The following is a 13840-nucleotide window of genomic DNA, read 5'->3' as shown; positions in this document are numbered from 1 at the left end:
AATTCTCCAGGCAATTTGGCTGGGGGACTGGGTTTACCACTGTGGACCCTGAAGGATGCCTATTTCCACATCCTGCTGTCAGTTCACCACAGAGAGTTTCTCCAGCTTGCCTTCGAGGGACAGGCGTACCAGTTCAGAGACATCCCCTTTGGACTCTCCCTCGCTCCCCATACCTTCGCCAGGTGCGTGACAGCAACACTCTCTCCTTTGCAGGCTTGTGTAATACGGATTCTTCCCTATCTAGACAGTGGTGGGCAAAGCTAACCAAAAGGTTAGCTTAATAACAGCTAATCAGCTAACTGAAAAGTATCTTTTATAAAGCTAAACTAATAAATCACCCCCAAACATTTAGCAGAAGCTACAGCTACCGATAACCAATAACTTTCAAAATTGAGTTTTAACCACCACGGTCACAAACACAAACAATGAATCACCACTTCTGTCTTTGTGTGCTCTGCCCCCCAGTTGGAAGCTCCTGTTTACTACGTATTTTACTCTGCCACAGCAAAAGGAGCCTGACCACCAGCTTGTCACAAAAAGTCATATTCCTTAACCGCATACAGCAGTTCTGCCGTTGAAGCAGAGGTCTTGGAAAATAAAGCAGTTTGACTTATGGTTTTGATTATAAATCAAATTATTCTGGATAGAATGACAACATTAATGACAATTTTGCCATTTGTACAAAGTTAAAATATAACACATATCCTTAAATTTTAAATAATGCACTAATTCTGAAGTTTTGTAACAAACACACACAGATGCTAAAGAGATTATGGGTAAAATGAGCCTCAACTAACACTGATTGGTTGACTAATTCATTCAATGTAAAAACAAACACGTTAATGTGACCTGTGTGTTGGTTTACATATAAATGTGCTTTTGTAAAATATACCAATTTTTTCATATGTCAAAAAAAGCCATTTGCAAAAGCCAAAAGTCAAGTTGTGATTAGACAACCGTCTGATATAACCGGGGTCAAAATGCATAGAACACTGCCATCTATTGGCGCCCAAATGCTTAGCGTGAATACTGCCATGAACACTACTGGCCAGTAGACAGAGTTGCATCTGTGCTTTTTGCAGAAGTTGTGGTTCTCCTGGCCCTAGACCATAGGTGTCAAACTGATTCCAGAAAGGGCCAAGAGGGTGCAGCTTTTCTTTGTAACCACCAACTCCACCAGGTGATTTCACTACTGAATGCTTCCCATCTGCTCAAAGTGATGCTGATCATTGAAATCACTGCTGGAGTTGGTGGTTACAAAGAAAACCTGCACCCTCATGGCCCTTTCTGGAATCAGTTGACACCTATGCTCTAGACTGTGACCTCCGATGCACATTGAGCAGGTTTGAGGCTGATGTGTGACATGACTGGGATGAGAATCTGCACCTCTAAATCTGAAACTGGGTCCTCTGTCATAAAAGGGTGGACTGTCCCCTCTGGCTCAGGGAGAGTTACTGCCCCAAGTAGAGGCGAGCAGGACTAATTTGCAGTATGAACTCAATCCACGGATTGGGGTGCCATCTGAAATTTTACTGACACTGTACTGGACCGTCGTGGTCAAGACGGAGCTGAGCCAGAAGACAAGACTCAATTTATCAGCTGATTTATGCTCCTATCATCACCTGTGGTCATGAACTTTGGCAGTGACTGAAAAAAATAAGATTGAGGATACAAGCGGCAGAAAATGAGATTCAATTGAATTTCAATTTATATCGGCCAAATCACAACAGAGTTGTCTCAAGGTGCTTCACACAGTAAGGTCTAACCTTACTAACCCCCAGAGCAACAGTGGTAAGGAAAAACTCGTCTGAGGAAGAACCTCAAGCAGACCAGACTCAATGGGGTGACCCTCTCCTTGGGCCATGATAGACATAAATTTACAGAACAATCAATCAATCAAATCAATTTTTTTATATAGCGCCAAATCACAACAACAGTTGCCCCAAGGCGCTTTATATTGTAAGGCAAGGCCATACAATAATTATGTAAAACCCCAACGGTCAAACGACCCCCTGTGAGCAAGCACTTGGCTACCAGTGGGAAGGAAAAACTCCCTTTTAACAGGAAGAAACCTCCAGCAGAACCAGGCTGAGGGAGGGGCAGTCTTCTGCTGGGACTGGTTGGGGCTGAGGGAGGAGAACCAGGAAAAAGGACATGCTGTGGAGGGGAGCAGAGATCGATCACTAATGATTAAATGCAGAGTGGGCATACAGAGCAAAAAGAGGAAAGAAACAATGCATCATGGGAACCCCCCAGCAGTCTACGTCTATAGCAGCATAACTAAGGGATGGTTCAGGGTCACCTGATCCAGCCCCTAACTATAAGCTTTAGCAAAAGGAAAGTTTTAAGCCTAATCTTAAAAGTAGAGAGGGTGTCTGTCTCCCTGATCTGAATTGGGAGCTGGTTCCACAGGAGAGGAGCCTGAAAGCTGAAGGCTCTGCCTCCCATTCTACTCTTACAAACCCCTAGGAACTACAAGTAAGCCTGCAGTCTGAGAGAGAAGCGCTCTATTGGGGTGATATGGTACTACGAGGGTCCCTAAGATAAGATGGGACCTGATTATTCAAAACCTTATAAGTAAGAAGAAGATTTTAATTCTATTCTAGAATTAACAGGAAGCCAATGAAGAGAGGCCAATATGGGTGAGATATTGCTCTCTCCTAGTCCCCGTCAGTACTCTAGCTGCAGCATTTTGAATTAACTGAAGGCTTTTTAGGGAACTTTTAGGACAACCTGATAATAATGAATTACAATAGTCAGCCTAGAGGAAATAAATGCATATGAATTAGTTTTTCAGCATCACTCTGAGACAAGACCTTTCTGATTTTAGAGATATTGCGTAAATGCAAAAAGCAGTCCTACATATTTGTTTAATATGTGCTTTGAATGACATATCCTGATCAAAAATGACTCCAAGATTTCTCACAGTATTACTAGAGGTCAGGGTAATGCCATCCAGAGTAAGGATCTGGTTAGACACCATGTTGCTAAGATTTGTGGGGCCAAGTACAATAACTTCAGTTTTATCTGAGTTTAAAAGCAGGAAATTAGAGGTCATCCATGTCTTATGTCTGTAAGACAATCCTGCAGTTTAGCTAATTGGTGTGTGTCCTCTGGCTTCATGGATAGATAAAGCTGGGTATCATCTGCATAACAATGAAATTTAAGCAATACCGTCTAATAATACTGCCTAAGGGAAGCATGTATAAAGTGAATAAAATTGGTCCTAGCACAGAACCTTGTGGAATCCATAATTAACTTTAGTCTGTGAAGAAGATTCCCATTTACATGAACAAATTGTAATCTATTAGACAAATATGATTCAAACCACCGCAGCGCAGTGCCTTTAATACCTATGGCATGCTCTAATCTCTGTAATAAAATTTTATGGTCAACAGTATCAAAAGCAGCACTGAGGTCTAACAGAACAAGCACAGAGATGAGTCCACTGTCCGAGGCCATAAGACGATCATTTTGTAACCTTCCACTAATGCTGTTTCTGTACTATGATGTGAACAATTCACAAAACAAACATACAGGAAATGTTGCCAGTGAACAGGACAGGAGGGTTCCAGAAACAGACACCACACCATCTCTGGATGGAGCTGCACCTCAAAAAGAGAGAAAAAAACAGATTCAGGCCTAACAAAGACAAGAAATACTGTATAATTTGTCAGGAGGTGATGGTCTAGTGGTAAGGTGTTGGGCTTGAGTCCAGAAGATCATGGGTTCAAATCCCCACCAGACTGGAAATCACTAAGGGCCCCTTGGGCAAGGTCTTTAATCCCCTATTGCTCCCGGTGTGTAGTGATCTCCCTAAGCCATCTTCCAGGCACATCAAACTTGGAAAGAGACCCAAGACACACTCACAAACACACTGGAGAGATTACATTTCCCAGCGGGATTGGGAATGCCTTGGGATCCTCGAGGAAGAGTTATGGGAGTTGGCAGAGGACAGGGAAGGGTGGAATGAGCTGCTTCTTTGCTGCAACTGTGACCTCAACCCAGACAAGCAGCTGAAAGTGAATGGATGAATGAATTCTCTTTCCAAGAGGAAACTAACATATCAGGCTGAGGACGTCACAAATTCAGGATAGTTTATTTTTATGTTTTGAAACAAGAAGTCAAATCAAGGACAGGAGCCACTCTTCCAGAAAATTAAAAATAAAAATCAACCAACCAGGTGCAAACAGGGACAATTCTGGTCCAACAATCTGAGACATATGTGAGGTATTTAGTCCATGAAGAGGGGTCTGTTCTGGACTACCTGTGCCTCCAGAGGGATGACTGTCTCTGCGTGGTTTGCCCTAAGTGCCATCAGTTTTGTTCGGGTCTCTTCCACACTCTGCTCCAGGGTCAGTTTCTGAAATATCACCAAAAACATTCAATATTTAGACCAAGCAGCTCACTAAATTCATTCATTCATTAAGTTTGAAACTAAGACCTGTAATACAACCCCCAATTCCAGTGAAGTTGGGATGTTGTGTGAAATGCAAGCAAAGATGGGGTGAGATCACCACTTTGTGAACAACTGTGTGGAAAAAAATAGTCCAACAGTTTAAGAGCAATGGTTTCTCAATGTTCAATTACAAGGAATTTAGGGATTCCATCATCTACAGTCCATAATACAAACAGAAGATTCAGAGAATCTGGAGAACTTTTCTACTGTAAGCGGCAAGGCTGAAAACCAACATTGAATGCCCGTGACTTTCGATCCCTCAGGTGGCACTGCATTAAAAACTGACATCATTGTTTAAGGATCTTACCGTGTGGGCTCAGGAACACTTCAGAAAACCATCGTCAGTTTAACACAGTTCGTGGCTACATCTATACAAGTGCAGTTAAAACTCTACCATGCAAAGTGAAAGCCAAACATCAACATGTCTCTTTTTTTCAGGACAACCTGTATTTTCAGAATATATATGCTATAGTGGTGTTTTATGAATGTAATAAAGGTTTACAAAGAGAAATAAGAAAGGAAAAAGTAAACCGGAAATAATTTTCCACACACATTTATTCAAAACACAGCAAACTATAATAAACAACTGTTTTGACACTTTATAAAGGTCATTTGAGGTGCTTGTGTAAAAGACTGTACAACAAAAAGGTTCAAACAATAAACACAAATGCACATTTTGAACATACACAAAACATATACAAAATGGTCTATGCGTTTTGTTTGTCTTCATCTCAAAGCAATTTCTGTCTGCTATTACACAAAGGTTACAACACAAACTTCTACTTCTACTGTGCTTTGGAGTGTTCTGTCCTGCTCTGAAAGCAGCTTTCACACTTTGGCTCCTTACACTCTGAGGAGCGGCCCCTCCCCCCTCGCTCCACTGATATGGTAAATAGTGCTTTACGCCGGAGCGAGAGAGCTTGCCACAGGCTTATCCAATAACATTCTCAGGCAATGAGGAGTGGAGCATCTCTGAAACTCACACACTGTGTCTGAGCACGTGAGATTGTATGAGAGGCTCTCCGTCTGCGTCCTCTGATGACTTTCAGTGATCACTGTGCATAATGGCGCAGGACGCATTGGAGCCAGCAGCCAGGGGGCTATTCAAACGGGTCAACTAGTAACACATCACTCCTAAAAACAATCTTTGGTTTATCACGTGAGGTAAATCGGCCTACGACTGGATTTTGGAAAACCATGTGACGGTGACCCAATTTCGATTGGACACTCACATTGTGCACGTCATCACAGAGCTTCTATGAGGAGTACAAAGATGGTGGATGGCTGGCTCGAAAGTCTGCGGAGTTAACTTTTCAGCAAAAAAAGTAAGTTTCTACCTCATATCGTTAAAAAGTTATTTATAATTTAGTAAAACTTGGTCTTAGCCGTTGTATACGACGGCGTTGGCCCAGAGGGTTAAAACTCTATCAAGCAAAGTGAAAGCCATACATCAACAACATCCAGAAACACCGCTGCCTTCTCTGGGCCCGAGCTCATTTGAAATGGACATACACAAAGTGGAAAAGTGTGCTGTGGTCTGACGAGTCCACATTTCAAATTGTTTTTGGAAATCATGGACGTCGTGTCCTCTGGACAAAATAGGATGGTATGGGGGTGTGTTAGTGTCCATGGCATGGACAACTTACACATCTGTGATGGCACCATCAATGCTGAAAGGTACATCCAGGTTTTGGAGCAACACATGCTGCCATCCAAGCAACGTCTTTTTCAGGGACGTCCCTGATTATTTCAGCAAGACAGTGCCAAGCCATATTCTGCACGTGTTACAACAGCATGGCTTTGTAGTAAAAGAGTGTGGGTACTAGACTGGCCTGTCTGCAGTCCAGACCTGTCGCCCATTGAAAATGGGTGGCGCATTATGAAGCACAAAATACGACAACAGAGACCCCGGACTGTTGAACAACTGAAGTCGTACAAAAAACAAGAATGGGAAAGAATTCAACCTACAAAGCTTCAACAATTAGTGTCCTCAGTTCCCAAACGCTTATTGAGTGTTGTTAGAAGGAAAGGTGATGTAACACAGTGGTAAACATACCACTGTCCCAGCTTTTTTGAAACGTGTTGCAGGCATCCATTTCAAAATGAGCAAATATTTGCACAAAAACAATAAAGTCTATCAGTTTGAACATTAAATATCTTGTCTTTGTGGTGTATTCAATTGAATATAGGTTGAAGAGGATTTGAAAATCATTGTATTCTGTTTTTATTTACATTTTACACAACGTCCCAACTTCATTGGAACTGGGGTTGTAGGTTGGGTCTTCGGCCAGCTACAGGAACACTGATCAGTCCAATCAGCTACTGCAAAGGAAGTCCAAACTGTTGGCCCTCTGTGGTGGGCATGAAACTAAAAACTCAACCTTGGTCCTCAGGGAACTCCACCACTGCATGTTGCATGAGGCTCTATGTGGTCAGGCCCAGTTCGTGGTTTCTAAGTCACAGAGGGTCGTGAGCCGAAGTGTGTTAACTGTGTTCACCTCTTGAAAGAGCTCCTGCAGATGTTCGTCAGGGCTCAGGTTCCTTTGCAGGCGGCTCTCCAGGGAAATGACTTTCTTTTGAAGGTCCACCAACAGGCACTCCATGCCCTCCTGGGTCACAGCAGCCTGCCCAGGTAAAAAACAAACAGGTGTGTCACTGAACAGGACACACACACAAAAACAGGCTTCATGAAAATGTTCTTCACCATTCTATTTAATCCCTCACCTTTCTGGTGCAGACAATTAAAAAAACTGGGGAACTGCTGTTGAACAACACTGATGAGTTACTGAACAGACAGATTTCATCCAGTTCCAGTCTTGTTTGAGCAACAACAAGGACTTGGACCAAGCCACCGTCACAACCATCACACCAAAACCATTCACAGGGGAAAACTTCAGATTGCTGATGTATATATAATGTGTGTGACGACTTACATTTGATTTCATCAAAACACCAAAATCAAAGAGTTTGAGGAAGTCCAGACCTTTTGTTGTTGGAGCTTCAGGGCATCACGTTCAGTCTGTAAGTGGTGAAGGGATCGCTGTAAAGTCCCGACCAGAGTCTGTGACTGAAAAAGGAATTTCACAGACACCAGACTTACAAATCAAGATCAATTTGAACATGGTGCATTTACTGCAGAGAAACATCCAGAACAGACCTGTTGGAAGTCTTCAGAAACCTGCTGGATGACGGCCTGTAGCTCCCGGCATCGGACATCCAGTTCACCAGACTTCTTCTCCGCCTCTGCCCTGAGCAACAGCAGCTCCTCACTGCACACGACACACCACACCCACCTTAATAATTACAGAGAAAGACAAACAAAACACCACAGGGCCCACGAAACAAAACACCAAGGGGCCCACGAAACAAAACACCACGGGGCCCACAAAACAAAACACCACGGGGCCCACGAAACAAAACAAAACACCACGGGGCCCACGAAACAAAACACCACGGGGCCCACGAAACAAAACACCACGGGGCCCACAAAACAAAACACCACGGGGCTCACAAAACAAAAAAAACACCACGGGGCTCACAAAACAAAAAAAACACCACGGGGCTCAAAAAACAAAAAAAACACCACAGGGCTCACAAAACAAAAAAAACACCACGGGGCTCACAAAACAAAACAAAACACCACGGGGCTCACAAAACAAAACAAAATACCACAGGGCCCACGAAACAAAACAAAACACCACGGGGCTCACGAAACAAAACAAAACACCACGGGGCCCACGAAACAAATCACCACGGTGCTCACGAAACCAAACAAATCACCACGGGGCTCACGAAACCAAACACCACGGGGCTCACGAAACCAAACACCACGGGGCTCACGAAACCAAACACCACGGGGCTCACGAAACCAAACACCACGGGGCTCACGAAACCAAACACCACGGGGCTCACGAAACCAAACATCACGGGGCTCACGAAACCAAACACCACGGGGCTCACAAAACAAAACACCACGGGGCCAATGAAACAAAACAAAACACCAGGGGGCTCACAAAACAAAACAAAACACTACGGGGCCCACGAAATGAAACAAACCACCACAGGAAAGAAAATACAGGTCAGCCGAAACAAAACAATACTGATCAGACAAAACAACACGGGGTTAGATGAAACAAAACAACATGGGGTCAGATGAAACAAAACACCACGGGGCTCACAAAACAAAAAAAACACCACGGGCCCATGAAACAAATCGCCACGGGGCTCACGAAACCAAACAAATCACCACGGGGCTCACGAAACCAAACAAATCACCATGGGGCTCACGAAACCAAACACCACGGGGCTCACGAAACAAAACAAAACACCACGGGGCTCACGAAACAAAACAAAACACCACGGGGCTCACGAAACAAAACAAAACACCACGGGGCTCACAAAACAAAACAAAACACCACGGGGCCCACAAAACAAAACAAAACACCACGGGGCCCACAAAACAAAACAAAACACCACGGGGCCCATGAAACCAAACACCACGGGGCCCACGAAACCAAACACCACGGGGCCCACGAAACCAAACACCACGGGGCCCACGAAACCAAACCAAACACCACGGGGCCCACGAAACCAAACACCACGGGGCCCACGAAACCAAACACCACGGGGCTCACGAAACAAAACACCACGGGGCTCACGAAACAAAACACCACGGGGCCCACAAAACAAAACACCACGGGGCCCACAAAACAAAACAAACCACGGGGCCCACAAAACAAAACACCACGGGGCCCACAAAACAAAACACCACGGAGCCCACGAAACAAAACACCACGGGGCTCACGGAACAAAACACCACGGGGCTCACAAAACAAAACACCATGGACCCACGAAACAAAACAAAACACCACGGGGCTCACAAAACAAAACACCACGGGGCCCATGAAACAAAACAAAACACCACGGGGCTCACAAAACCAAACACCACGGGGCCCACGAAACAAAACACCACGGGGCTCACGAAACAAAACACCACGGGGCCAATGAAACAAAACAAAACACCAGGGGGCTCACAAAACAAAACAAAACACTACGGGGCCCACGAAATGAAACAAACCACCACAGGAAAGAAAATACAGGTCAGCCGAAACAAAACAATACTGATCAGACAAAACAACACGGGGTCAGATGAAACAAAACACCACGGGGCTCACAAAACAAAACAAAACACCACGGGGCCCACAAAACAAAACACCACAGGAAAGGAAATACAGGTCAGGTGAAACAAAACAACACTGATCAGATGAAACAACACGGGGTCAGACGAAACAAAACGCCACGGGTCAGACGAAACAAAACAACATGGGTCCAACCAAAAGAAACACACATGGCCCACAAAATGAAACAACACAGGTCAGAAGAAAAAAAACAACACAGGGCTGACAATGAAACAAAAGTGGATGACCAAATGAAGCACCGTTGGAACAGCAATGAAACACTACAGAGCTGATGAAACAAAACCACACGTGGCCAAGGAAACAAATAGTGGGGCGGCATAGCAAAACAATTGTTCATTTTGTGAAAAAAGCATGGAATTTGGCACACATACTGCAAATTATCTAATGTTTACTTTCAGATATGAAGCCATCCTGGAGCTGACCTCTAATGAGCTACTGGAGTCAAAGAATTACACAGGGGTCAAAATTTTAAAATGCACCAATCATGATGAAAACGACACCACATTATTTGATCGATTCTAAAAAGGTATAGTTTGGACTATCTACAACTCAATGTTCTAGAGTTATGGGGTAAAAACAGCAAAAATGGTGTCAAAGTTCAGTTTCAGTTTGTACAGGGGTCAAAAGTTAAATTTGCTCCAATTTTGTTAAAAAGTGATGCAGATTATTGGTTGAATAAAAGGATTAATAAATGCGATAGTTTTGACTGTGTTGAATGTTTGATCTCCAAAGTAACGTCAAACAAGTTCGATTTCCATTGGATTCTATGACGGATGACGTGTTAGACCGTAACATGATAACTAAACATGACAAATGGTAAATCCTATTAAATTCAACCAATAATTTGCATCTTTAAAAAAAAAAAAAAAAAATGATTGGTGCATTTTTAAATTTTGACCCCTGTGTAATTCTTTATTGACCCCTGTAGCTCATTAGAGGTCAGCTGTGTGTTTTGATGGCTGCATGTCTGAAATCTTTAGAATATGTGCGCCAAATTCCATGCTTTTATCACAAAATGAACAATTTTTATGGAAATTTTAGCTAAGCTGTACCACTAAAAACAACATAGGTCAGATTAAACAAAACAACGTGGGTTAGATGAAACAAAACAACATGAGTTAGCTGAAACAAAACAACACTGGTCTGACAAAACAAAACAACATAAGTTAGTTGAAACAAAACAACACTGGTCCGACAAAACAACATAAGTTAGTTGAAACAAAACAACACTGGTCCAACTAAAGGAAACACACAGGGCCCACAGAATGAAACAACATGGGTCAGATGAAAAAACACAGATCAGACAAAACAAAACAAAACGGGTCAGATAAAGATAAACAACAGGAGTTAGCTGAAACAAAACAACATGATGAAGACGAAACAAAACAACACGGGTGAGATGAAACAAAACACAGGTCAGGCAAAACAAAACAACACTGATCAGATGAAACGAAACAACACGGGGTCAGACGAAACAAAGCACCACGGGTCCACCAAAAGAAACACAAGGGGGCCACTAAACAAAACAAACCACGTCAGATGAAAGAAAACAACCTGGGTCAGACAAAACAAAACAACCCAGATAAGACAAACCAAACAAAACAAAACAACACAGGGCAGATAATAAAACAAAGGCAAATGACCAAATGAAGCACCGCAGGGACAGCAACGAAACACTACAGAGCTGAGGACATGAAAGCATATGCAGCCGAGGAAACAAAACAACACGAGTCAGACGAAACAAAACAATACAGGTCAGGCAAAAAAAAAAAAAAAAAAAAACACAGGTCAGGCAAAAAAAAACAAAAACAACACGGGTCAGATAAAGATAAACAACAGGAGTTAGCTGAAACAAAACAACATGATGAAGACGAAACAAAACAACACGGGTGACATGAAACAAAACACAGGTCAGGCAAAACAAAACAACACTGATCAGATGAAACGAAACAACACGGGGTCAGACGAAACAAAGCACCACGGGTCCACCAAAAGAAACACAAGGGGGCCACTAAACAAAACAAACCACGTCAGATGAAAGAAAACAACCTGGGTCAGACAAAACAAAACAACCCAGATAAGACAAACCAAACAAAACAAAACAACACAGGGCAGATAATAAAACAAAAGGCAAATGACCAAATGAAGCACCGCAGGGACAGCAACGAAACACTACAGAGCTGAGGACATGAAAGCATATGCAGCCGAGGAAACAAAACAACACGAGTCAGACGAAACAAAACAATACAGGTCAGGCAAAAAAAAAAAAAAAAAAAACACAGGTCAGGCAAAAAAAAACAAAAACAACACGGGTCAGATAAAGATAAACAACAGGAGTTAGCTGAAACAAAACAACATGATGAAGACGAAACAAAACAACACGGGTGACATGAAACAAAACACAGGTCAGGCAAAACAAAACAACACTGATCAGATGAAACGAAACAACATGGGGTCAGACGAAACAAAGCACCACGGGTCCACCAAAAGAAACACAAGGGGGCCACTAAACAAAACAAACCACGTCAGATGAAAGAAAACAACCTGGGTCAGACAAAACAAAACAACCCAGAAAAGACAAACCAAACGAAACAAAACAACACAGGGCAGATAATAAAACAAAGGCAAATGACCAAATGAAGCACCGCAGGGACAGCAACGAAACACTACAGAGCTGAGGACATGAAAGCATATGCAGCCGAGGAAACAAAACAACACGAGTCAGACGAAACAAAACAACACAGGTCAGGCAAAAAAAAAAAAAAAAAAAAAAAAAACACAGGTCAGGCAACAACAAAAAACAAACAAACAACACGGGTCAGATAAAGATAAACAACAGGAGTTAGCTGAAACAAAACAACATGATGAAGACAAAACAAAACAACACGGGTGAGATGAAACAAAACACAGGTCAGGCAAAACAAAACAACACTGATCAGATGAAACAAAACAACACGGGGTCAGACGAAACAAAGCACCACGGGTCAGACAAAACAAAGCAACACAGGTCCACCAAAAGAAACAAACGGGGGCCACGAAACAAAACAAACCAGGTCAGATGAACGAAAACAACCGGGGTCAGACAAAACAAAACAACCCAGATCAGACAAACCAAACGAAACAAAACAACACAGGGCTGATAATAAAACAAAAGGCAAATGACCAAATGAAGCACCGCAGGGACAGCAACGAAACACTACAGAGCTGAGGAAATGAAAGCATACGCAGCCGAGGAAACAAAACAACATGAGTCAGACGAAACAAAACAAACACACAGGGCCCATGAAATAAAATAACAAGGGTCAGACAAAACAAAACAACAAGGGTCAGACAAACCAAAATGAGTCAGGCGAAACAAAACAACACAGGTCAGGCAAAAAAAACAAAAACAAACAAAAACAACACGGGTCAGGCAAAAAAAAAACAACACGGGTCAGATGAAACAAAACAGCACAGGTCAAACGAAACAAAACAACATGGGTCAGGGTCAGACAAAATGAAACAAGACGGGTCAGACGAAACAAAATAACACGGCTCAGGCAAAACGAGACAACACGGGTCAGACGAAACGAAACACAGATCAGAAGAAACGAAACAACACGGGTCAGACGAAACAAAACAATACAGGTCAGAAGAAACAAAACACGGGTCAGACGAAACAAAACAACACAGGTCAGGCAAAACAACACAGCGCTGATACTGGGGAAAAAAAAGCAGATGACCAAATAAAGTACCGCTGAGACACTGATGAAATACTACAGAGCAGAATAAACGACAAGAGGCCGAGGAAACAAAACAACACAGGTCAGACCACAGAAAACAACACAGGTCCAACCAAAGGAAACACACAGGGCCCACAAAATGAAAAAACATGGGTCAGACAAAACAACACGGGTCCAAACAAAGGCAACACATGGGGCCCACAAAATGAAAAAACACGGGTCAGATAAAGATAAACAACAGGAGTTAGCTGAAACAAAACAACATGATGAAGACAAAACAAAACAACACGGGTGAGATGAAACAAAACACAGGTCAGGCAAAACAAAACAACACTGATCAGATGAAATGAAACACGGGGTCAGACGAAACAAAGCACCACGGGTCAGACAAAACAAAGCAACACAGGTCCACCAAAAGAAACAAACAGGGGCCACAAAACAAAACAAACCAGGTCAGATGA

At 42.9% G+C, this 13840-nt stretch overlaps 1 protein-coding gene across 1 annotated transcript in view; it reads right to left on the bottom strand.

Moving 5' to 3' along the window:
• The window catches only part of golga1 (golgin A1), a 298924-nt gene that overhangs the window by 192757 nt on the left and 92327 nt on the right, over positions 1-13840 (bottom strand). Inside the window, exons 9-12 of the mRNA XM_034169655.1 lie at positions 7617-7728; positions 7443-7526; positions 6958-7083; positions 4268-4363 (exon numbers count right to left, since the gene is read on the bottom strand). Coding sequence (XP_034025546.1) covers positions 4268-4363; positions 6958-7083; positions 7443-7526; positions 7617-7728 — 418 coding nt within the window. The remainder of the gene's footprint in view (positions 1-4267; positions 4364-6957; positions 7084-7442; positions 7527-7616; positions 7729-13840) is intronic.

The sequence above is a fragment of the Thalassophryne amazonica genome, chromosome 5 (genome assembly GCF_902500255.1).
Source record: "Thalassophryne amazonica chromosome 5, fThaAma1.1, whole genome shotgun sequence".
In the NCBI taxonomy this organism is placed as follows: Eukaryota; Metazoa; Chordata; class Actinopteri; order Batrachoidiformes; family Batrachoididae; genus Thalassophryne; species Thalassophryne amazonica.
This window is presented reverse-complemented; position numbering and strand designations above follow the sequence as displayed.